We start from the raw sequence: 27,036 nt of genomic DNA, 5'->3' as shown, positions 1-27,036 counted from the left end.
AGCTGTACTTAGTGATGATCACATGAAATTGGATAGAAAAACAAGTGACGTGAAAAAGAGAAAAAAAGAAGCAACAAAAAAAATTTAAATAATTCCAATACATTTTGTAAATCCTTTAATTTGCATCAAAGAAGCATTCTAAGTATAATATATGGAATGAGAAAAAAACATCGAAAGCTATCGCAAAGTCAACATGATAAAAAAATGCATGAAAGCATCTCTGTTTTTGGGAAGGCATTAAGTGAAGAAATATTAAGACACGCTAAGCATTTTCAGATGATTTATTCATTTTTCGCACATATAAAAAGTAAGTAAGTAAGTAAGTAAAGTTGAAGCTGTAAATACACGCGATGTATAACATTTACAGTATGTATGACATGCCTTCAAACACCAACGTAAAATTTTTAGTGATGTTCCCATCATATATACACGAATACTTGAAATGTATTCGACATTAACCAATTAAACATTTTCATTACGTCTACATCTTCTCGAGATATATACCTCATGCCTGAAAATGGAAATAACACAATGTTAACAGAGATGTCAAATTCAAAATAACAAAATTTCCATAAATAATTTTTTCTCTTTTTATTTATCATTTGAATTATTATTATTACTTTTTTTCTGTAATTCCTTTTTTTTGCTATAAATTTACATAGTAAAAATTGATGATGATATCAAAATAATGTAATGTACAGGCTCGAATTTAATATAGGAAAGAAGGATAGACACACAAAAAAAATGAAACTGATTTTCATATCTGCACACATGATAACTATAAAATATTATTAATAGGCGTATTGAATACATTTTAATAATGTTTTTCTAGCGCATTTTTAAATAAATGCCTACTTTGTTCGAATGGCTGGCTGGGTAAGGGACGAATGAGATCTCGGCAACCAGATATCGTAGAAAACTCTAGTTTGAAGCATGAGCTTCGTGCCATCGAGTTATTCTGATATCGATAAGTCTGGAAGAACAAAATCATCTATACGTTCCTTAATTAATGATTTTTTCAATTTATAAACTTAAAACAATTTTTAAAGCGTTGCTTTAAACATATTTGAATTTTTTGCAACCGTTAGAATATTTGAATTCTAAATAACCGTTAAATGATAGAATTGTATATTGACAAATTGATTCGCGTTTGTTTATTAATCAATTACTGATGCTGGTACAAAAATGCGCTGGAGTTGCTCGATAAAATCGAGTAATTTTTTTAAAAATATATTTTCATTTGAATGTAAAAAAAATGCTTTTGGCAACTTTGAAAGTTATAAACTATAATTAATTCAATTCAATTGCATATGTATCTGCAATTTAAAACGTATAGATAGAGAGAATGGAATATTTCATAGGAATTAATCTATACAGTTATCTTATAAACTCGATTTGGTGACGTACTTGTAATGAATGAATTATGATAAACGAATTATTATGGTAGGAACGAGGGGACGAGCCTTTTTACCTTCTTTTTATTTCTGAGATTTATCGAATTTAAATTCATTATGCATGTTGAGGCAAAAGAAATATCTTTCATTTACGATTAAGATCTTCGATTTGTTATATATGGTTGCACTTTTATGGACATCTGTTGGGTGATTCTGCAAGTTTTTATTGTATAACTCAAAATATTCGTAAGATTTTCTTCTGGATGAAGCAATTTACATTTGGAATGCGTAAGGCATGCAACAGAAGCTTTATATTGTACATCTATAGATGTCTACATAGACTATGTCCTTTTGAAGAAAAGACGTTGACTAACTTTTATATAAATCTACAAAATGAACTTAGTCACATGGTTGGATATGACCTTGCTCTTTCAAGCCACAAAACCCATCCACAGCATATCTTTATCCCACAACTTGTTGAATCACCCATAAAATGCACATACTTATTGAAAGGGAATGTTTAAAGAATCAATAATAAAGATATCGTTTATGATAAATTATCAAAATGAGAAACGAGGAAGAGAGACAGGGACGAGAGATAAGAGAGAAGAGTTTCCACACATAAATTTAAATATAATTATAATAATAATCATGATAATAATAATAAAAATTCAACAAATTTTCATATTTTTTTTCATCTTCAGGAATTCCTCACAATCGTTTCGTCTTTATGGTGATGATGATGATGATTATTGTCATCAATATTCATAAGTTGTGGTCGATTGTAATAACAGCGTGCTGGCGCTAATTCCATTATGTTTCGCTCCTCATGCATTGTTCCAACTGTTGGCACATAATGTTCTGGTGTCCAGTCGAATGTAAATGACGATGTATGTGGAATGTAAGATGCACTCATAGGTGTTGGTGGTGTTGTTATGAGATAAGGACTTAATTGTTGATGAACAATATCAGGAACTTTTTGAATTGTATTTTCATGCGATGACCATGTAGGTGATGGATTCCACTGTTCAATTTCAGCGCCAGGCGCTACTGATGATTCGACATGCGGCGGTAGAAGTGGGAGACACGATGAGAAGCTTTTTGATATTCGTGATCGTGCTGTATGAATGGAACTGTTTAAATAAAGCATTTGACCGTCTCGATGCTCGACTTCCATGACTATATGATGATTGTTGTCATTACTATTATTGTTATTATTATTACTAATAACGTGATTGTCATATGTGTGAGCAGCGCGTGGCACTTGAATTTCCTCGGTTTCAATTGTCGTACTGTCAGATATCTGTAGTGATTCTATTCGTTTAAATGTATACTTTTTATTTGATATTCTCACACTCTTATAATCAACTTTACTGAGCTTTTTATCGTGATTTTGTAATTTATTGCTTTTGTCATCCGCTTGCTTCTTACGACTCGGCTCGCTATAATCCTCAATTTTATTCTCTCGATTGCCATTCTCGTGGGCAGTTGCAACAACTACAGAACTCGCCGGTGACAATTTTTCCATGCTGTGTTGTTGACTGTAATCGACAGGTACTAAAGCCGCACTTGTTGCTGTTGTTTCTTTCAATGTCGGACTATTGTGATTTATGTCATTATGATGATTAATATTGCTCACAGGTGGTGAATAATGCTCATATGGATGCCCATGTTGAATGTGCGTGGGATGACCTTGCGCATCATATGCTGCCGTTTGATGTATTTGATGCATTGGATAATGCTGTGGGTTGATTGGTTGATAAGGGTAATAGTTGGTGCTGGTAATTTGAGGTAATCTTGAACCCTCATATGTTAAGCCCATTTGAATTTTTGATTGCACTGAATAATAATGGTATAGCCATGAATTTGAGAGCATTACCGATGCCTCTTTGTCACTATATGGGAGAAAATGTAAAGAAGAATATGAAAACATGCAATAATTAATTCTCTTGTTAGAGGCAAGTCATTAATAAGTGTTCGATTGGGAAATTACTTCAATGGCACGCAACAAGATCAGAACTTTATGGTAGTGAGATTATTTGAAGTTAAATGTTGAGAATTTTCTCATGTTTTGACAACAAAGTTAGTTAAACTTACAGTTTTGATGTTCATTAAGCTCAATTACATGTGAATTCAGCATCAACTTCTTTTAAGTCTCCTGTTTAAGCTGTAAATGCCTTTAAATTCTAACTTATCTTAAGATCAGAGTTTTGTTTACAAATAGCGTAGCTTTCACCCCTTTCAGACATACAATTAAATTTAAAATTTTAATTGGCCGTTATAAATGGAAACAATCTAATTATATATCCAATTCTTGGTACTCAAAGTGAACAAACTATAAAGTCATAAAAATTCCTCACCAAACTCAATCATTTCCACCCCTTTAACGTTTTTACGATTTCATTGGAATGAGCCTGACTCAATTTTAAGTATATATTCCTTTCTATCATCATATCGAGTCATACTTATTCATAAAGATATAATATGTATGATGTTATAGAGTAAAGAAATGAAAAGAAATTAAAATCATATCGCACCGCACCGACGGTAAATAAAAAGGGGAATGAAAAGAGAAAAAAAAATGCAGTAAGGAGAGCAGAAGAGCAAAATCAAAAGGTCATTAAAATCAAAGAAATAAAAGCAATAAAGCGTACCAGACTATTAAAGAGAAAAAAATCAGAACCATGCTAAAATAAAATATAAAAGATGAAATATGATTTCGTTTGCAAGTCAGATCCAGTTTCTCACATAAATAATCGTAAGACCACCACGCAAGATAAGAACGCGAGGCGCGTGAGAGTAAGTATTCCAATAAAAAAGGAACATAAAAGGGATTCATCTTTCATTGCTCCTTCAAATAAAACTACTGATTTTTTTTTTGTTGTGTTTTTCTTCATATCAATGCGAGATGCTTATCATGAAGTCAAGGCGATGAATTTTTCTTTCAATTTCTTCTTTTCACCAAGATAAATTTGCTGCTTAATGTGTGTATATGCATATATAAGCTTACAACCAAATCAATCTTAAGCATATCGAGAATGGAATTTTGTTCAATCTTTTTTTTACTCCCCTTACATACATAAAGGTAGGAGTAATTGTGAATCATGAAGTAATTTGGGAATCGGGAGATGCAAACGTCTTTTTTAACGGTTTAATTATTTTTTGAAAGGAAATTTTAAAAAGCCGTTAAAATTTGAACTCTAAAATTCGTCAAATTTGAATTTCAGTTAAAATTTGATTTTTAAAAAACCATTAAAATATGAATTTTGAAAATTTGTTCAAACTTTTTTCAAAAAATCTTAAAATTCAGACAAAATGAGCAGCACATCATTATCAAACCCCCAAAAAAGACTTCATGCTCAAAAATGTATTCGCGATTATAAGACTCTTCCTTCATATTTCTGTTGGTATTTTGGTCATAAAGCAGAACTCGCGCGAGCAATGAAGGACGGTTTAGGAAGTTTTTGCCCTTAAGTTATCAATTTTCCTTAACCAAAACTGAAGTGCAATGTGCATTAAATGCGATGATATTGAAGAGTATCAAATTTTTGTTCTGCTACGTTTTGTGCAACTCTTATTTTTTCGCATTGTTCTCAACTTCTTTTGTTTTTCCCTCCCGTTTTTCTTAAGAATTGTGTGCGACTGACTGTTTTTGTTGTAGAATGTGGCTGCAATGTTGAACAACATAAAAAAGAAGAATAGGGAAGGATTCTGTTACTCTCAAAAAAGCAAGGCAAAAAAGAGATGGAAAAAAGAGCATAAAAAAATATAATAAAATGCAAAGCAAAATTATACGAGACCTATGAACCTTTATCAAAACGAATTTTGCATAAATTATATGCAGCATACACAAAACAGAATGCAGCAACAAAAAAATTGTGTGGCACCAGTAAAGATAGAGTAAGAATAGAGAGAAAGTTGAATTAATAATGTAATTTACTTGATTAATCTTTTTGTTGTTGGTTTTGTTTGTCTTTCTGGCTGTTCTCGAACGGATTTAATTGAATCATGATCTTTTCATACACAAAATTACCGGAATAAGAACTAATAATTGTTACATTCCTCAAACGATTTGTGTTGAGCACTTTTTTAAGCGATTTGTAAGTACAAATCATTTATTCTTTTATTGACGGATATAATCAGGTTTTTGTGATCTCATTCCAGCCATTCTAGATTAAATCAAACACGTTTTAATTGCTATAGAAGGATTTTTGTTAGTCTAATTTCCTACAAAGAATGAATCTATTGATTGATACATTCATCAATTTATTGCAATTCGATCAGCATGTTCACCTGTTTGAACCGAAATACTCTTCGTCATTCATTTACGTGATTATTCGATTTCGGTGATTATGGAGGTGCGGTATAAATTTTTTTGAAGAACAAAAACGCAGCATTTAAGGAATTTATTATGCGGGCTTTTGGTCATTCTTCATCGAAATATTAATTTAATTTGATTTTTAAGACCTACATCATACTACCTAATTCATGAAGTTTATGAAATATTGATCGGAATTCTTAAGAGTTCAAATTCGTCGGTATTTTTTGATGGGTTGGCTTGAGAAATTTTAATGGGAATTGTTTTAGTGATTGAAGTACTTAATTTTGCGGGTGTTGAGTTGAACTTTATGTTGATTTAAGTGGGAAAATTGTCTAATTTTGGTAATAAATTGCGAAATTCTTATGGCAGGCATGTCTATATACTAGAATTCTAACATTGGAGACTTATCAACATATAATACTCAGTTTCCTATGTATTGCAGTGCTGTCTAAACTTTTGTGGCGCCAGGACATACCTTAGTAATTAGCGAGGCTGACGTTTTAGACAACACTGATGTATTACATCCTTAATGACCAGGAGGAATGGTCCACTGACAACGATGACAGAAGCAAGTCTCCATTTTTACTTAAAATAAATCGATTCCCACCGAATTCAACTTATCTGAAGCATACACATATATCATATATATGGCAATCTACAACTCGCATAAAAAACTCATCCAGTCGTATTTTAATGACAAAAAGAAATACACCACAACTCATACATGTGTGTAATTATTGTATTGTTAATGTTAAGAAGTAAAAAAAATCTTATTTTTCGACAACAAAATAAATATAAAGATTCACATAATATGCAGCATATTATAAAGATTGTACAATATTGTATTTTTAAACGATAATAATAAATTTCAGAAAAGTTAAGAAAGAGAATTCTATTAAGGGGAGACTTGAGAGTTTTGTGGAACAATGGAATGGAATCCCCCCAACGGATTTTTCATAGAATGAATACATTGCATTATGTAGAATACAGCAAGTATATTGTACAACATGATATATAATTTCGTTCATTTTTTTATTGAAATTGTATGTCATTGTAACCTTTTAGTTGCTTTCACCGCAGGAGATACTCGATATTCGAGAATTATCAGTAATAATAATAATGTTATCAGCTACCATTTAATGATTCTGATCTCATATATGTACCATAATAATGTATATCTCATGAAAATATCTTCATGATTTTTCTTGTTCTTACCTCAACACTTGATTCGTACAAACTATGACTGAATGTTGATTAGAGTCCTGACTATCACGAACTTGTAATACTAAATGTATCCAAATAAAGTCACCAGTCTTATTTTGTAATCTTGTTAAGACTATACATGACCTATCTTGCTCCGATTGTGTAACTATAAATTGAACATTAAATTTTATTCCATTTAGCTTTTTTTCCTATTTTAATTTATGTATGAGCTTATCCAGTGGATTTCGATTGGTGTTTATGTATCGCTTGAATACCTTTTTGGTCTGATTCAGTAGCTTATTAAATTATTTAATGTCAAATTACTTAATTTTTCAGAAATTTTAATAAAAACAATCTGAGAAGACTGAATCTAGAAAATTGTATCCTTTCGGTTAATATTTTCGAAATTTTGAAAAACCGTTACAAAACAAAATTGCAATAAAGCATGAAATATAATCGAAATCCACTGGAAACTAGTAAAACTGTGTAAACATACTTAGCCTGTGTTTCATTTGAGCCTCTTTAATATATTCCCAATGAATTAACTGATACCACGAGCTGCCATTCAATTCCTCTTTTGTGTATCCCAGGTGGAATTCACCGCTATTAGCATGGAGTGAGAAAAAGAATTAAATTAAATTTTAATGAGTCATATAGACACACATACACTTTGTTATGCTTTATAAAGTCACTTTCATAAATTGATATGAGATATAAAGTGTTGAAAAGACAACAAGCTGACTAGTAGGTTAGATTGTGGTAACAAACAATGACGACGGTAGGCAAACGTAGTAAACAATTCCCTTGAAAATTATTCAGAAAATTCTTAGAGCTTAAATCTTTTTTTTTTAATTCCAATCCCCAATCTCTCATATATGAATTTATATTGTAATGTAATTTTTATATTATTGCCACACCTATCGCTTACTACTATTGTGTGTGATATCCACTTATTCTCTTTTTTCTTTTATTATTATTGTTATTATTTATAAAAGACGGTATGAAGTGAGAAAAAGAGGAATAACATTATTAATTATTTAGAAAATATAAATTTATTCTATTTATAGTCATACAGTTTTCTCACAAGTACTCTATTCAGCTTCCAAAATAACATTAATAGTCGTACAACATGAAAGCAAGCCCGATAACACTCTTTTTTTATTTTATGCCTCATTATTTGCCTCATCTAACTTATGTGTGTTTTCAACTTACAAAATGCTTTTGATAGTCAACTATACAATTATTCAATGTGAATTACATTATGAATAGGGATTTGGAGAATGGGTGGTGTTCGGTAGAAGGGCTATGATTACAGACTACATCCTATTATAAGTTCATAGTTCACAATGAATTGAATTTTTTTTTGCGATTTTAAGCAAATTTAATTGATTGAAAATTTAACGGATATTTTAGATTCAAATTTTAAACCTCTAAAAATTTAAATCTTAATTTACCGTTATTACAGAAAAAATCAAAATACATCCGTCAAGCCCTGAATTACTAAGCTCCGATAGAAGAATAAAGAAAAAGGGGAACTTCCATAATTGATACTGTTTCGTTTGACAGTTTACATGCATAAAATACAACTATCAATATAAAAAGTTTTGTTTTTTCTTCCTTCATGCTTCTTTCTCACTCCATCAATACACCGCGAATACATCTCATACGTGAAATAGAGTGAGTGAAGATGAAAAAAAAATTCTTTTTGATTAACTTTCTTACAAATTGAATAAGTGGTCTCATGTGAAATTGTTATTTTGTTCTTTCACTTATCTCTTTTTATTCCTTCTTTCTTATTTCTCTCACTATGTGTCGATACATTACATTATATATATTATTTGACGCTTTACGATTTTTTTTTTCAATTAAAAATTGTATGAATTGAATTTTTTTTTCTTATTCATTTCTATCTCTTCTAGATTTAACTAGCGATAGGGAATTACTATCTTTTCAAAAACTAAACATTTAATTAGGTGATGACCAGGCAAACAAGCTGAATATCCATGAGAAAGATGTCTGTTCAAGGAATTCAGACGAAATTTTCACACGTCAATTTTATTATTTCATTAATAACTGGGTTGCTTCAGTTAAAGTCTTAAAAATATGGGTTGACCACTCTGCCTTTTTGCAAGAATTCGCATTTGAAACGGATTATTTGTTTAGGATATATTGAGATGGTAAGTCAATTTTCACTGAATGCACTTTTGAAGCAGACTTTATGATTGCATCTTTTTTTACTGAATGCACTTTTGAGGCAGTAATTTTCGCATCTTTTATACTGAACACACTTTTGAGGCAGAAATTTTCGCATCTTTTTTTACTGAATACACTTTTGAGGCAGAAAATTTTGCATCTTTTACAAACTTCAAAGCTATTCTAGGAATTCATAAATTGCGCTCTAAATTATCATGTTCCATTCATGTTTTCTAACTCAAAATCTCAAACAAATTGAATTCAATGCCAAATTATTTATAATGTTAAATTGAGTGAGAGAATGAATAAAAATAAAATAATAATAAAAAAAAAAGAAAAAAAAATTCTTGAATGTTAATTCAAAATGAATGGTGCTATTTAACCCCAACAGACAGCAGATCACATCACAACAACAAACTATATATGCTCATGTGTCGAATTGTGACAGCAGCCGTACTGTGTGTAAACGGCAGGACACTTAAGATCATCGACATGTTGCTTTCTACACACATTTTAATAGATTTTCTCCTATGCCGTATAATTTTTTTTTTATTTTTCATCTCCAACTTGACCTTTCATAGTCACATTACATTGCTGCCGTGATTAGTAATGCTACTTTTACTCTTCTTTATGCGAAGAATATATTATCGGCTATTGTATGATATTATGTCTATACATTTGTTTTTCAACACTTACTTTTTATCTATATGAATAAATTTCATGTCCATTGAATGAATTGTTGTGAAAACATTAGTAGCTCCCTGCACAACACATTCTCGCGTCTCTGGCATAGCAATAGGTGTGCATGTTGCCAAGAAAACGGGTTCATTTCGACTACATAGAGGTAAGAATGAGAGATAATGTCCTTGTATCAGCACTACTTTTTGATCACCCTATTGTCAATGATATAATAGAATATAAAAGAACAATTATTGTCGATTAGTCATTTTGATTGAGACTTAAGACTCAATAATAAGCTTTGATATATACTTACAAAACGCATTTGACGACGTGCATTCCTGCTTTAAAAATTAATAAGATGATGAATATTAGTTAAGAATATTGCACAGCGCAGTATATTATCGTAAACCACACATTAAGTTATATTTCATAATAATCACCTGCTAACATTCATCCTACAAAGAAAAATGCGCTTCTCACCATCCATATTAGCCGAATGGTGATGATGATGATGATGTAAATTGTGCAGAGAGGTTGATTGATGAATATGAGATCCTGAACGATTTAATTCTGATTGTATGGCATTATAATCCTGCTTGTCAATGATATCATATACTGAATCGCCATGTATGAGAAGATCTTCCATTGAGTGTCCCAAATATTCGGCAGCATTGTCTGAGATGTACAAAAGCTTGCCATTTTGAGTTAACATCATGAGAAAGCCAGAAAGTGCCTAAAAATTTTTTTATTAAATGAAAATAAAAGAAAAATAAAAAGATTAATGCTTTGTTGTTTTTTTATATTATTGTATGTAATGTAGTATACGCTTGCATTCTCTTCTTTTCCTCGTACTGTTTTACGTTTTTAAGTGATTTTCTTGGAAGGTAAGGATGAATTTTGTTCATTTTGTTGGCTGTCAAATTTGCTTTATTGATTATGTAGGAAATTTGGTATTTTTTGTGAATTATTGTTTTTGGCTATGATTGCTAAGACTTCAAAGTTCATTTTTAACTCTATTTTGATGATTACTAGTCACTAAGAACTGCCTTATTTAATAAATTTTACTAATATTTACAATTGATCCAAAAATATCAAAAATGATTCGATTAGTAATTCAAGTTCATTTCAGTTCAGTTCAAATTATTCCACAAAATTCAAAATTCAAAAAACCGTTGAAAATCATCAAAAAGTTTGTTATCAAAAATCAGTACTCAATAATTTTAATGATTTAATCCACAAAAGAGCGCACCAATCATCAACATTTACATACTCCTCATTGCTCTTCTTCTTTCCATTTCTCACTACGCTTAAGAAAAAGAAATATTTTTTGTTTGAGAATGAAGGAGAAAAAAATATAGATCATGTATAATCAAGCATAAGTGGCAAATCTCTCCTCAACATCATGTATAATATATCCAAAGTAAACTTTATGTATCGATGAATGCGTGAGAAAATATGTTGCGAGCATTTCTTTTTTGAAATATTTTTACATACACAAGCATCGACTTTAACTTCTCAAGCCTTCTGACTCAATTTCAACTCATCCAAAAAAAAAAAAGTATATACTTCAATTCGATGGATACCCGAGGAATTTCATCTTCCCGCGATCAATATAATTGGGGGGCTTATTACAAAATCGAAATAAAGACTTGAAATGTGCAAAACACATGAGAAAAAAGCAACAAATATGTAAGTATAGGAACAGCGAGAAGAAATAAAGCTATAGAAACTTGTAGTGCTGTTTATACGGCTTAAGCTCAATTGCTGGTTTATGTTATTATGAAATATTTTGTCAACATAAATCGGATTTAAATAATGGTGCGCTTGCCTATATACGCTTATTATTATTGTGATACATTTCAATCTTTTCGAGCCTTCCTTCCAAGTATTCCAATTGTCTCATGTGAGATTGATTTCTCATAAATATTAAAGTGATATGAGATGAATTTAGAGTGAAATTGACTTAATCTGGAATTACCTTTATTCAGTGTATGCTTTATTAAGAAAAAGGTACAAAATTAAAATTTGAAATTGAGATATGTCACTGACATATATGCGTATTAAGCTAGTGATATAAGGCAAAAAATTATCTGCTTGATGAATCTGGGAAAAAATGAATTTCCAATATGAATATCAAGGTGAAGACTAACGGAATGTTAAAATTTGATTTGTTTTGATTTTGGCGGGAAACGTCCATAACCTGATTGAGTCAAGATTTACTACTTGAATTGAATTTATATCCACATTCACATACTGAAGCCAAGAGAAATATCAACAATAAAGACAGTGAGAACAATTATAGTCATAAAGGAATTGTTACATCAGCCTATAAAAATGCCTGATAGCTACGATTCAACTGAACTCTGAACCTCCAACTATCATCCAACATTGGAAGCTCTACAGTTATTGCAACATACTGCATGTGAAGTCAATTACAATTGAAGAAGTTGGATAAAAAAGAGAGGAACAAAGACGAAACAAAGCTATCATAAAATGATGTCGCGATATTATGTATTATATGAGACTGTCTCCCAAGAGAGAAGCTTCTTCTTCAATAATAACAATAAGTGGAATGAGAAAGATGCAGCAATAAATAATTGCAATGAACATTATCGGTCTATTTTTACTCTCTCTCTCTATCATTTAGGTATTATCTACCTTAGAATTTATAATATGTACTTTCTATTTATTTTCTAGATATATACTTTGTGCTCGATATGGTATTATGGAATTTAATCATCTTCAAACCACTTCATTAAATGCTGGATATCTGAAGTATTAGGTTGAAAATCCAATTTTTAATCGATGTTGAACTTGCATGTTCGAGGAATCACATTCTAGTAACGCAAATCCAGCTTATCATTTCAGGACTACTACAAACAATTCATCCAATTTGCTCAAGTCCGAGAATCTTCAGTCGTTAAAGAAGTAAATGATTAAAATTCCCATAAAAAAGCAATAATTCCACAATCCTCACAAAATAATACAGTAACAACTTGCTCATAAACAGTAAAGCATAAAGTAAGTAGATAAAGGAATGCTGCTATGCAATACATATAATTATGCTGCTTATGAATATATTGTTGAAGAGGAAAATGTACATAAACACAAAAAATGTATGTAAAACGAAAAAAATTATTAATTTGTACAATATCATCTTATTTGGAAATGTTGTTTTTGTTTCTTGACTTCTCTTTTTTCCCATCTTTATCCGTGAATTTTTCTTAGTTCTCTTCCTCCTTCAATCCATCCCGAGAATTTTTGCTCTCTTTCTTTCTCTTTTTTGAAGGTTTTTCATCTTTCTTCCTTGAAATATTTATGAAATCATAGTGTGCTGGTGGCTCTTCTTTACTGAATGCACTTTTGAAGCGGAAATGTTTGCATCTTTTTTTACTGAATACACTTGAGATGCGAAAATAATTTGCATCTTCTCTTCACTGAATGCACAAGTGAAGCTAAAACATTTTGCAGTTTTTCTTTACTGAATGCACTAGTGATGCGAAAATATTTTGCATCTTTTTTACTGAATGCACTTGAGACGCAAAAATTGCATATTCCATTATGTTCACCTGCATAAGTACAATGTCCATTGGCATACTCAGTCCACATAAATGTAATTCGATCACATGATGAGAACTTTATAGAGAAGTGAGTGCTATACGCGAAAATATACACATGCTGGAGCATGGAGTATGTATAAACATGAAAAATATGCAATAATTGATGTATTTTTAATTTTTGTAGTAAAAAAAAGAAATATAAGAATGCTGAATGCAATTTTCGCACGTGAACCTTCTTTTTCTTCTTTTTTCTCCACTCTTTTTTATTTTGGTGCGCTTCGGCAATAATGCGCCGCGTTCAGTATGAGCGAGAGCAAGGAATGAAGGAGGAGAAAATGATAGATATCGCATTAAAAGAAGATTAGTAGGAGATTAAGATTTGTTTCGTCTTTTGTTAGTTATTCTCTCCATCTCACTCATTCGATGGCTGCATTCTGTTAACTACTTTTAAGTCTCTTCTTTATAAAGTTTAAACTATATAAACAATTTTTTTCTGTTGCTTCTTATTTTCACATTGAACTCGTTGAACTCTGTCTTGTGTTTATTTGCTAATTTAAGTGAATATTTTTTTTCTTCAACAGAATTGTAAGAATTTTCTTCTCAATGCAATTCCACTTAACCACATTATTATAAGTAGTTGGAGTTGCTTATAGAGTTAACTTTATGAACTTGACTGAATTATGAATTAAAACTCTTTCTTATTTGAAAATGTAGGAACTTAATTGTTGAGCTGTTTGGATTTGGGTAAACTTTCTGCCTCAAAAGTGTATTCAGTAACAAGAGACGCAAAAATTTCTGCTTCAAAAGTGCATTCAGTAAAATAGATGCAAAAATTTCTGCTTCAAGAATGTATTCAGTAAAAAAGACGCGAAAATTTCTGCTTCAAAAGTTTACTAAGTAACAAAAAACGCAAATATGTCTGCATCAAAAGTGTATTCAGTAAAAAAAGACGCAAAAAACATTCTGCTTCAAAAGTTGAATTAAGATTGTATTCAATTTCAAGTTTAAATAGTCCATAAACCTCAGTTGTATGATTCATTACTCACACAAAAATCAGCATACAACAATTTAAAAGCCATAAATTAAAAGCTCAAAATACTACTGAATTGACATACAAACATTGTTCAATTCAACAACAATTAAACCTCCCAAATAAGTCAGCCTTTAAATTTTCAGTTCCTCCTTTATAATCTGTTCCTCAATTAAATTTCCCTAATTCAAAATAAAAGTCGTGATTAATCACAAAGCCCCCTCCTTCCTCAAAAAAAAACAAAAAAATGTAGATCAATTCCAATTAAAAATTGACATCGGTTTCAATTTCCAATTTCATTATAAGTATCTCATTAGAAGAGCACACTGATTAGAAATGAAAGGTATAATATACCAAAAAAAACCAGCTTATATAAATATATGCAAAAGAGCACATACACACGATATATGTGTAAATCGTACTCTAATTAACGTTAAATGAGAAAGATTTAAAGAAAAGCAAGACAATATGTGAGAGAGTAGAATGCCATGATGGTGCTATATACATTTTTGCTTAAATGAAAGTTCATTGAAACAACAAAAAAAAATCTCGAGAGAAGCAAAAAAAAAAAAAGATTTTCCCATGTAAGGACATCATCAGACACCGAAACTGTTATTTTGCTTCATTACTTCATACATGCATTGCATTTTGCAGGCATTGCATATATTTATATGTTATAATACATAGCAACATCAAATGCTTTGTGTGCTGGCAGCACTTAAAGTATAATTTAGAAGCTTTGATTATGCATTATTTGCCTGCTAAATGCAGTGATTCATAATGTATATATACATATGTATCCATATTCTCGCTAGATATACCCTATATACACGTTATATAAATTCATTTGAACGGTGTTATGAGACTTTGACTCTTGGTAACCTTTAAGACCAAAGCTCGAGTGCAGCAGAAAGAAAAATATTTAAATCAAATTTAAGAAACGTAAAACAACAGAAAAAAAGGAATAAAAAAAGATCATGTCTCGATACTTACTTTCGAAAATCCAATATTTGGAGTGATATTTTGTAATCCATTATCATAGCGTTTGAAAACTGAAAGTATAAAGAAGAAATTTTATTAATGCGAGTAATAGCTGATTCAGCACGAAAAATGAGGCACCAAAAACAAAATTAATTTGACATGTGTACACTAGCCTTAATATCCTATCGTACACACATTTTGCGTACATAAATTTTGCTAATTTTTGATAAATTATTAAATATTAGAGAGGAGTTTATGATCGGTGTATAAATCATATATTAAGTAAACACATTAAAAATCTATCAAAATGTATCAGCTTGTAAACTCTAAATGGAAAAGAAAAAAAAGAGATAAACAGCTTCAGTGAGTCTATATGTCACAAATCGGGATTTATTGTTGCCAAAGCGAAAATTTATGGATGTCAGTGAATGGAGAGGAAAAAAATTAATTATTATTAATAGAATCACAAATAGAATAATGTTAAGTATGCAATTCGATGTTTACAATTGATAATCTTTGCTATATGGGACATATAATCGAACAAATACTGAACTTATATACAGAAAAACCTTCTATATTCCATATTTATGTAAATGGCGATAGCGATTGTGCATTTAATCGATTCACAAGGGAAGATTAATTGAAATGAATGAAAAGTTAAGCTTATTTTTGTTATGGATAAGATTGGAAACGATTAAACAATTATTCTGAGTAAACAATCACAGAAAATTCAATAATTTTCAATATTTCTATTATTTGTAATTCAAATCACAGAATAACTTCATTAATAAATAACGCTGTGTAGCTTTTTGTAAGCTAATCTAGCTTTATCGTATCTAAATACTTACAATTGAGTTCTAATAATTAAATTAAGATAAATTTTGATTAATGTTTACTGTTTAGAATGTCAAAGGGTAATCAACTACTCAGAATTTAAGAATATTTAAATAATTTTTGACCGTTATTAAACTTAATGCAACTACACTTTGATTAGCATCTAATTCTTGTTTTTTAACTATCTATCCCTTGTCCCAACCGATTAATTCACATAAAATTATCTATTGAATCAAATGAGAAGAAATAGCAAAAATATTTCCCATTAAATATCAGTGACGTCACATGTACTGTTCAGTATTGATCTAGCGGAATGTGTATAAACACAAAAAAAAAGCTACAGTATACAATTTGATGTGACTATATTTCGAATCAAATGAATTTCAACATTATTTTTCCATCATTTTCTCTTTCACTCTCAGCTATTTGATTCCTTCTCGCTTCATTCCCAAGATACAGTCGATAAAAATTGCAATGAAGATACTTTAATATAGTAACTTATAGGTATAGCATGCAAGCGCAGCAGATATGTGAGTATTGCAAATATTGTGAATGAATGATTCAGAAATTGAGCGAGCGATCGAAAGAGAGTGAGTAGAAGGCATATACAACTATTACATCAGACATATCAGGGTTCTTTTAGTATTATTTTCAAAGTTAATTTAATGATGCAATTAAATTGTCACATTGTAAAGCAAAACATTCGATGAGCTGAATGGATCAATGTATTTGTTCACATGAATATTTATTCTCATGAATATTTTACTCTTTTCAATCTTCTTTTATTCTGTTAACCAGCATCAACTGTGGTCTTTAATAATGTAGTGCTGAATAATTATTGTGTTGTGTGCGACTATTGAAATTATATTATTTTATTCCTCTCGTTTTCTATTCCTTTTAAGATGGCAACATCAATGAAATTCAATGAAATTTACCGCTTAAGCTTCTTTAAAACACACGCTTTGACGTGTTCCGACACATGTGTGTGATATTTGATGTAGATGATGTCAACGTAATAATGAAAAGGAGGTGAAAAAGTGCTTTTTGATAGCCCCAATTTTTTAGAGATTTTTTTTTGGTCCATTAATGACTTTTCAAATTTATAATAATGAATTTATGTAGATTTTTTTGGGGATTTTTACTTCCACTTTGTTTAGGCTTTTATGTCTGCTTTTGTGGAGTATAACTCATATTGTTTGTTTGTTATGGAAGCTGACTTAAAGCTGATCATTTTCAATATCGAAAGTTTTTTCGAAAATTCAAAAATTCGTGTTCGAACATGATTTGTTTACATTCTCACATCGATACTTTGTCCATAAAATTTGACATAACTTGATCAATTTCAGTAATTTAAATGGTTTTTACATGTAAAACAAGTCGGAGCAAACATTGTAAAACCATATTCACACAGTAAATCTTCCTAAATACTTTTAAAATTGCTAACTTCCAATTTAAATGTTTTCCGATCATCATTAATATTTGTAAACAAAACTGTGCTCGAATGTGCCAATTTAAAACTTAGTTTCGCATGTTACTAAGTACAAATTATGCTGGCTGCACAATAATTATGTCTAAATGTATAAAACAATGATGAATAGTATACTTTGTGGTATTTGACCATGATTGTGAAATGTATACTTAAAATTGTCACTAAAAATAGAATTCAAATATTCAAAAGCCTGCTAAATTCTAGTTTTTGAACCAATAATCTAACAATAGATTACTCAAACAACAAGATTTTCTCAGAAACTCTATTTGCTAATCATTCTTAACGGAATTTAAGTCTGATTGATGCAGAAATAGCTCAAAAAAATCCAATCGATTTCGCAAAACTCATAAAAATCCTGGTTTCTTAAGCATTTCAAAACAGTTACTAAATACCTCTCTATCATTCACCTCTAAATTAATCCAAAAATAAAGTCATCGATCAATAACCAGACACATTTATGTGCGTATACGTATAAAGTCATATGGCATTGTGTGACAATAAGAAGCCTAATTTAAATTTTGCGGTTCATAATTCACTTCTTTCACTCACTCATGTGTCTGCTTTTCACCCATCTCCATCTCTTACTCTTTCTGAATCCGATTATATTGAGAGAAATGGAAAAAAAGAGAAAAAAAAACTTTACCTAATTGATTCCTTATCTTAATTCAATTCGCTTACGAAACAAATTAACGTTATGATTTATTTGGTTTTAAGATATTTGTCATTGAAATACTTATACACATTTTAGAGCTTAATGTTTCATTCGCCTTTTGTTCTTCTTAAATATAAGACACATACGGAACAATCTGACTGTGGGGAGGGGATGGGACGCTTAAAAGATCATTTTTTGAGGTCCACAAACATTTTTTTCGTTTAAGTCATCAACTAGAACTTTTATTCTTCTTCTTTTTTCCAGTTCTGCTTCTTTTTCTCATAATTTTTTTGCCATAAATCATTTGATGATCGTATTGTATAATGTTGTTATTATTAACAAAAGAGGCAAAGAAATTGGCAATAGAAATGGCAAAAAAAGAGTTTTTTATTAGAGAAGAAAAAGAATCGGAATAAAAAGAGAAAAATATTCAATCACATCGGCTATTGATAAAATTGTTTATTTATTGGGATTAGACGGAATGAGGTTTTGAGTTAGAAATGATTCAATTTATTGAGAATTTTTGTTTAGAGATTTAACGGATTTTGAAAATTTGAATTTTGGATTCTGAAATTTTGAATATTTTAAAATGCGGAAATGGGCAATAATTCACTGAAATCTCTTGAAATATCAATAAACTCCGCTCAAAAATACGTCTTTAATGCATTAAGCTCTTACTTCAAAAGATGAATAATTGCTTGTTAAGCTCAAATTTCATCAAAAAGTTTAAATCCTTAAAATTGCTGAAGACTTCAAATTTCTTATGACCGTTATAATTTTTTTTTTCGAATTATATCGAAAATTCCCCAAAATTTCCATTCATCCTCCCTACTATATGAATTGTATTTGTGATTTTCTATTTTATATAAATTATATTATTAATATTTACCTTGTTGAAAGTAATTGGCTTTCCTTACATAGACACAAACGAGAGCCATAAGTTGTAGTTGCGAAAGTCTTTGGCGTGTTGATTGTGGTAATGGAAGCAAGTCCCTCAAATTTGCTATTTCAGAGTTAATTAAGTCTCTTCGCAATTTTGATGCTCCTTTTGTTGATTTATTGGTTTCAAATCTATTCATAATAGAGATGAAGATTTATGTTAAATATTGTGTGAATGAATAATTTTCAATTTGTTGTTTTGTGATGAAAAAATACATTTAAATCACCTGTGAAAAGAGGCTATTCTTATTTTTTTGGCTCATACATTTTTTTGTAAGTTAAGTGACTGACTAAGTTTATAAAAATTGTTCATTGTGAAGATGATCTTGTAACTTTTTACTTTTCATAAAAAATTCATATTTTTTTGGTTGAACAAGAAGGAAAAAGAAATGATATCGCGGTTTGATTCAAAGAAATGATTCTTTAGAAATGTAAGAAAAAGATGAGAAATGAAAATGAAATAAAGAGTTATATGGGTCTCTTGACTGTATAGTACAGAAATTCTCACGAATGTAATGGCATCTCATGGGTAAGACAAATGATACATATTTTCTTCCCGTCTTCATCTACTTCGCGCACTTTTTTTTGATATTTGAAAAACTATTTTAGAGCATTCTTTTGTGATCTATTGGATCTATGGAAATTACTTTGTTAAGGTGACTGGCTGAGTTAATGAAGATTTGTTTGCTTTGAAGTTCTGTTTCAAAAGTGAGTTCAGTTAATGAAAATTGAAGCAGGAACTTTTGCTTCAAAAGTGAGTTCAGTTAATGAAAATTGAAGCAGGAACTTTTGCTTCAAAAGTGAATTCAGTGACAAAAATTTTTGCTTCAAAAGTGAGTTCAGTAAAAAAATTGAAGCAAAAAATTAGTATGCTTAGTAAAAATCACAGTTAATGCGCTTCATCTGATCCTTAAACCAACATTTTCCCACAAAGTTCCCAAACTATTTTCAAACTGTAAGTTTATTCAAGATCCAGAGCAAGTATTGCTCAATGATGATGAATAATCGACTTTTTTTAAAATTGAAAAAAAGAAAGAAATCATTTTTTTAAGCACTAAATATTTTCCTTTGTCAATCCACTTTTCCTTCATTCTCTTTACATTATTACCTAAGCTAAAAATGTTTCACAGAGAAGGTCTTATTTTTTTTTGGTCGCGCGCGATTGTATATGAATGCTAAAGAAGGTAAAATAAAAAGAATTTAAATAAAACGACATGCCATTGTATTCTAATGTTTTTTTAGAAGAGAAATATCGATTAACACGATTATTTTTATCACTCTGAATAAAGACGAAAAAAAGAACACTAAAATAAAATGTAGGAAAAAAAATCATGTAATTCTTCTTTCTTTTTCTCTATACAGTTTCCTTTTGCGATTCAAATGGAAACAAAAGACATGTTCTACTGTTTTCTTGTTGACGTTCCTGTTGTCTTCTGTATTATTGTTTATTTTATACTCTTTTTTTTCGGGTGACAACTTAAGCCTATGCTCAAAAACTCATTAAGAATTTTAAAATGATCATGTGAGATGTGATCGATTGTCTGATTTCGTAGAATAAAGTAAAATGAACAAAAGAAAGCGGGAACGAAGAGGGAAGTTCATTAATTATTTGTCTATTTGAATGAAACTCCCTTCACTAATTACCTTATTTTTTCTCGAATTAATTAAATGTTTTCAAAAACATGTTTAATTGATGAATGTTTAGACGATCGAAATGATAGGCTGTAATGGTTTTATTGTAAAAAGTCTGATTGATTTTTCCATTGAGATATAAATCGTCTGTTGTGCATACTATACCACTTTGTATATTGAATGATATTTTAAGCATAAAAGGAACGCCATTTAATGCATATTAGGAAATTCTGGAAGTTTTCTTATGGGGAGTATTCATTTTAGACTTTTATTCTATATTGTGTGCTTGATCCTACACTTCATTGTAGGAAATGATGACTATATAGAAGACTTGAACTCAAAGAACGTTAAGTTTGTATTTCCCAAGTATTTCCTGAGTTTTAAATTCGCATACTTGCAGTTTTCCATTGTTCCTAATAGTTTGCCATTTTGGACTTAGATTACAAACATTGAATTTTCCAATTTTTTTGATATTCGGACACGTTTTGGAAATTGTCTCACAAAAATTGACAGAACTGAAAAAGCTTAGTCATAAAATATTCAGGCTTAGCAAGACGTTATTCATCATAGTTCACATAACCTAAGATTTTTGATGATAGATCCTGATTATTTGACCCTTAAATTCAGAGCTGACTTATGAAAATCCACAAAATTACAACATTTTAAAATAAAGCAAGACACTACACAAATAAGGCTTGAAATGCCGCATGTAAACCAAATTTTTAATTCCCTTAGTCACCATCTCAATATGGATATGCTTATTTACAAAGAAATTAGAGATTTTTTTCAAAAGAAAATATGAGTTGTTAATTAATATCTGTTAGAATCAATCAGACATTTTCCTGTGTTAAAACTCAGAAATTTTTTCAAAAGAAAATATGAGTTGTTAATTAATATCTGTTAGAATCAATCAGACATTTTCCTGTGTTAAAACTCACAAGCAGCAAAGCATAAATCCTGAGGTGGGCTACAAATTAGAATTAAACATAGTTCTATGAAAATCATATCATGCACATCGGATAAGACAATTTCTAGTGTGAGGCTTAACAAATGAAACAATCACTAGGTTATCGCATGTTCTTTTTTGGAATTTTATATCTTGAAGACAGTAAATTCACTTTTGAAGTAATTTAAAAGTTTTATTGTCCATTTAATGACTGCAATTACTTTTTTTATATTTAAACCCGTCCTTAAAACTTATTTTTCATTTTTTAAAATAAAATATGACTGTAGATCAGTAGTGGTCAACTATTTTCCAGGTACGACTCCCTTTCGACTTGACTAGTCAATGAGATAGACGAATCGTTATTGAATCTTCATATCAAACTGCTCTTGAGATGACAAACATACGTTAGAATGTTAGTCATCAACTGGACATTAACTTGCCATCAACTAGTTATAACGTCCAGTCGGAGCTGTAGATTGAACAAATATTTAGAAAAGCTTCCTTGAATGTTCTGAATTCTTACTATTTATTTTTCACAGTAGCTCCTTTAAAACTTATTTTTAAGTTATTTATTTTTCACATTTTAAGGTGTTAAAAAGGAAAATTTAACGAGTTTTGAAATTAAACTTTGTAGGACATTCGTTGGCGTTTCTCATTAGTAAACTCGAAGGTCATAAAGTGAACACAATTTGTTCTATTTAAATTCTTAATTCTGCGTGGCCTTGCAATTTTTGAAACTTGAAACATGGAGTCTTGATATTAGGAATTGTCCTTTATATACACTGGTCTTATTAAGTCTTTTGCGAGAATCGGAACTCTGAGCGACACAAATGAAGAAGGATGGAAATTATAATACTCGGCTGCACCTACTTTATTAAGACCAGAACTCTTTGTCGGTTTGAATTTTTGTATGGAGTCACCTCGAGTCAACTTTTCCATACAAAATCCGAGTCAAATTCGAGCTCTGATCCTTAAAACTATTTGGCGGATCCTTCCTCATCTGTGTTGCTCAGTAACTTTAGTCTGAAAATCAGAAACAGTTAAATTTGCAATTCAAAGCAACAACAGTACAAAGCAACAACAGTACAAAATCCACAGACACCGATCAGACAACATCACCCAAAACTGCAAATTTTGTCATTCATTAAGCGTATCCTACAAAACTTGATCAAAATACTACAAAATCTCACACGTATCTTAACTATATAATGTTTTGTTGATCTTCATTAACCACCTACGTTTACACAAGACAACAAAAATCAAACCATTCAAAAATAAAGGCAGCACAAGAATCATCTTCAAGATAAGAAAAATTTAAATGAAAAGAGTTAAATGCTTCAAAAAGTAAGAAGTTATCGCACAAACAAAATCTGTTAAACGTAACTTTACATTTATTCTTCATCATTTACTCAGTCAGAAAAAGCAACAAAATTGAGAGGAGAGAGATGATTCTGTGCCGAGGATGATGATGATGATGATAAAATCATTTTGGTGTAATTGTGAAAAGTCAGTCGGGTTCAATTTTCCATCATTTATCATTATCATGTTATGTTAAATAGCATAAAAAATGGTTTTTGCACTGCGGTGTATCTCTACCACTTCTATTTCTAATAAATTAATATTTTACCGGTATTTAAATAAAAATTTATAATAATCAAGGCACACACATGAAAAAAAGAGAAAGAAATTGAATTAAAGGTGGTATGGAGATTAAATGCAAACATGTAAAATGTACAATTTAACCAATTTATCTTTCAATGAGCATCGTGTGATTTATGTTATGAATAAGCTTCCAAAAAATTTACCGTATGGATTCATAGATAGTAAGCTATCGCCTGTAGGTTCAACCAAAAAAAAAAACACAACATTTCTATATTGATGCTTTATAGACAGTGTGAGGTATATGAATGATATATTGACTCCTAATAGACAGCCAGTAATTATTTATTTTGTTTTTTTGTTCTCGCTCTCTTTCTCTTTTTCTCGCAGTGGAAGTCTCATTCCTTTTCTAGCTAATAAGAGTAGTCACGTGTGAACTTTTACAGCGCATTTGATAAATGTGTTTGTTTTCTTATTTACTTAAACTTTTGGCTGATCTCAAATAACTCAAAATTAGCCTTCTATGACTTTTTTCTTCAGTTTTTGAGTTTTTCAATGCTAACTTTAATTTTTGAAAAGTTTAAATCTTAAAATTGACATCTCAAAGTTTCGAAAAAAGTACAAAAAATCTAACGGTTTTTTAAAATTTGAAAAATTGATAGCAAAAATTTTCTCACTTCGAAAAGTTTTTCGCAATTTTCTCTTAAACTAAACAATTTTTGAACTCAAAAGTGAATTTTTATTAAACTAAAAGATGGCACACGCATCCTATGAAACTTTTAAACCATTAAAAACCCAAAATCTCCTCTGACAAAATGATAACTCATGCATTTCCATAAAATTCACACAACAGGAAGAAAGAGATGTGAAATGGAGTGAACAAGAGTTACACAGCGAGAAGGAAAGAAAAATTAAAGTTTGATGAATGTGCTCTCATATTGGTTAATTTGAAAGTTAGTGTTAATTTATTTGATACACATTTGAAGTGGCTACATTCGACTCACAGTCACACATTCCTTTCAGGCATTTATTGAATTAGATAGAATTGGTTCGATTTTTTGATCTATTTTGAAAATTAAAAAATATATATATGAAGTAAAATAAAATAATTTTTCAATGTGCGAGAAAGAAAATTATAGTTTATTGGATATGTAAACTTTGGAAACCGTTCTTTATTTTCTTACAAATTAGTATTATATTGTAGACAAAGTTCAAGGTGAAGAATTGAATAAATATTTGAGTTTATTATGTTTCCATATACATAGTCAGTCTATAATCTCTCGAAATGCAACTCATTCCATTCTCTTTCCTGATTCTTACTCGACTACATGGACGGACAAGTTTGTGAGCTCAGTGATCGATCAATTCAATGCAATATATGTACCATAATTGAATGAGTATCTTGTACTCGATTATAGTTATTATCGCAATGAGAAAATTTCAGGTCCACAAAATTGTTGTTGAGTGTGAAAAGTATGAGATTCTCTGTTCCTTATATTCGACAGCTAACATATTTTATAATTTTCTAAATAATCCAATTAAATGAACAATATTAAGAGTTCCTAGAATTATTTATTAGAGCGAATTCTGTGACGAATCTGAATGATGTCGAAACTATCTCGAAAATGCCGCTTCTTCTCTTAATCTCTTGTTTTTTGTTTACTTAATTTCGTACACAATTATCACCTTCTCTCGACTATTCATGCACAAATTTTGATAGCTCAATCGTCACACTTGATATTAAATTGATATTTTATTTTTCTTCTTATTCTTCACACTATTGTTGATCTTTGAATAGACTAGATAACTTTCTTTGTTACTATCTTGGATCACCAGCACGTAGAAATGTTTTCGCAATTCTTGAAACTGTTCTTGAATTATTTCAACATAATTTCTTGACTAAATTTACACATTTGAAATGATAATTTGTGGTTTGTTTAATGAGTTTAACAATTGCTTAATGCTATTTGTGCATGAATATCATGCAATTGTGGCGATAATTGTTGAAAATAAACTTGAAGAAGGCTTTGCAAAATTCATATTCTTAAATTTCATAATTCTCGAAAATCGAAATTTAAAAATTAAAATTCTCAAAATTTAAAATTCGAACTTCAAATAATTTTATGGATTTTTAAGCATTTGATTGAAGATTTCAAGTTGAAATGACATTTTCAGATTATTTTAATTTCAGTTTTCAATTTCTTTTTTCATCAAAAATCCAAGAAATTCAATTTTTAAAGATTAAAACCTTAAATCAATTTTAGAAACTTCCAGGTGGTATATTTGATGACTAATTTCAATTTAGAAAATCCGATGAGTTATTTTATCGAAACCCGGTGATTAATTATATTATTAATGAGCTGTTGATTGACACTGAGATCGATTGTTTTACGGATCTGATTGATTTTAATTCTATCCAATTACATTACGTACACACTTGTTAATTAGATAACATGATCCGGGTATAACAATAATCCTGGAAATTTTGGTGTACTGTGATTCATGCTTAGAATAAAGTCAAGTAATTTCCCTAAAATAGCCACTGAAGATCACAATTTTATGAACTAAAGTCCAACCTCTTTTCACACAGCAATTATTGATGACGACAAAATTTGATCCAACTGATCAACTGATGTAGGCAAATATCGCACTTACCTCGAAAACATTTTTTTCATTCCACAACGATAGTTACACAATCTTTTCCGCGGAAAATTTCCCCGTCGGAATGGTTTTGAAATTTGTTAAATTTTTTAAACATTAATTTTCCTTTTTCTTTATTTTTTCTTGCTTTTCAGCTATCCTTTGGTTTATTCTTTAACTTTAAGTTTCATCTACTCGTGTTCACTAATTTTTAATACTTTTTGTTTTATGACGAAATAGTAATGACAATAAAATAATGCCTTGTTATCACTTTTGACCAACAAACTTTTTCCACAATTATTTTTTTCTAACTGTTGCAAGTATTTTGTGAAACATCTTTTAATGACACTGAATATTGTAAGTTACTGATAACTGCAAAAAATTAATAAAAACTCCATATTTTTAATATCTAAACGTGCAATTTTTTCGGTCACGATTCCTTTTGTTGCTTCACTTTTAATTTTCTTACTAGAGACTATACAGTGTGATAAGAATATTTCACAAGATCGCTAGCGCAATCACATTTTTTTATATTAATTCCTTTATTTCCTCATTTTTTTAATTATTTTTTTTTGTCTTCACCAATTAACATTATTAATCCTTAATTGTACACAATAAGTTATTACTTGAGGGAGATATGTATAAAAAATTTGAACTACAACTATTATCAATAATATATAAAAAAAAATTTATATGATCACCGAAAATTAAGGTAAAGGCAGGAAACTAACAAAGTACGTCTTTACAAATCCGCGGTTTACAATCGAATGAAAATTGCATATATAGCTTTAAACAAACTTAAAAAATATAAAGATACAACAATAAAAAAAGGTAATAAGCACAGTATATAATTCAACTATAACATTGGTATTTGTGTTGGATATAAAATATAAAAAGAAGGTATGAAATAAAGTAAGAAATACAAACACAACGTGACTAACA

At 29.9% G+C, this 27,036-nt stretch overlaps 1 protein-coding gene across 2 annotated transcripts; it reads right to left on the bottom strand.

The window, feature by feature from the left end:
- Nucleotides 1–696: 696 nt before the first annotated feature.
- Nucleotides 697–26,891, bottom strand: dysf (neuronal PAS domain protein dysfusion). Of its 2 annotated transcripts, none has more exons than XM_070644220.1 (9): nucleotides 26,110–26,891; nucleotides 19,228–19,409; nucleotides 15,376–15,434; nucleotides 10,233–10,525; nucleotides 10,106–10,133; nucleotides 9,808–10,004; nucleotides 7,415–7,521; nucleotides 6,931–7,084; nucleotides 697–3,289 (listed from the first exon to the last, which is right to left on the bottom strand). In XM_070644220.1, the coding sequence occupies exons 1-9, from the start codon at nucleotides 26,127–26,129 to the stop codon at nucleotides 2,095–2,097; spliced, it is 2,235 nt and encodes a 744-aa protein (XP_070500321.1). In that variant the 5' UTR covers nucleotides 26,130–26,891; the 3' UTR covers nucleotides 697–2,094. The 2 variants fall into 2 exon arrangements, with proteins under 2 accessions (XP_070500321.1, XP_070500322.1); XM_070644221.1 differs by having other exon boundaries at nucleotides 10,106–10,130.
- Nucleotides 26,892–27,036: the final 145 nt, after the last annotated feature.

The sequence above is a fragment of the Chironomus tepperi genome, unplaced genomic scaffold (genome assembly GCF_022539635.2).
Source record: "Chironomus tepperi strain 1889 unplaced genomic scaffold, CSIRO-AGI_Ctep_v1 contig_335, whole genome shotgun sequence".
NCBI classification, from domain to species: Eukaryota; Metazoa; Arthropoda; class Insecta; order Diptera; family Chironomidae; genus Chironomus; species Chironomus tepperi.
Note: the sequence above shows the minus strand (reverse complement) of the source record. Positions and strands in the feature narration are given on the sequence as shown.

What these genes read in the sequence shown, in the direction of transcription:
- dysf (XM_070644220.1), bottom strand. Translation starts at nt 26,129, where the DNA reads ATGAAAAAAATGTTTTCGAG. An exon ending in ATGAAAAAAATGTTTTCGAG is followed by an intron (nt 19,410 to 26,109) that starts GTAAGTGCGATA and finishes TATTATGAATAG; the next exon opens with ATTTGAAACCAATAAATCAA. An exon ending in CAAATATTGGATTTTCGAAA is followed by an intron (nt 10,526 to 15,375) that starts GTAAGTATCGAG and finishes AAAAATTTTTAG; the next exon opens with GCACTTTCTGGCTTTCTCAT.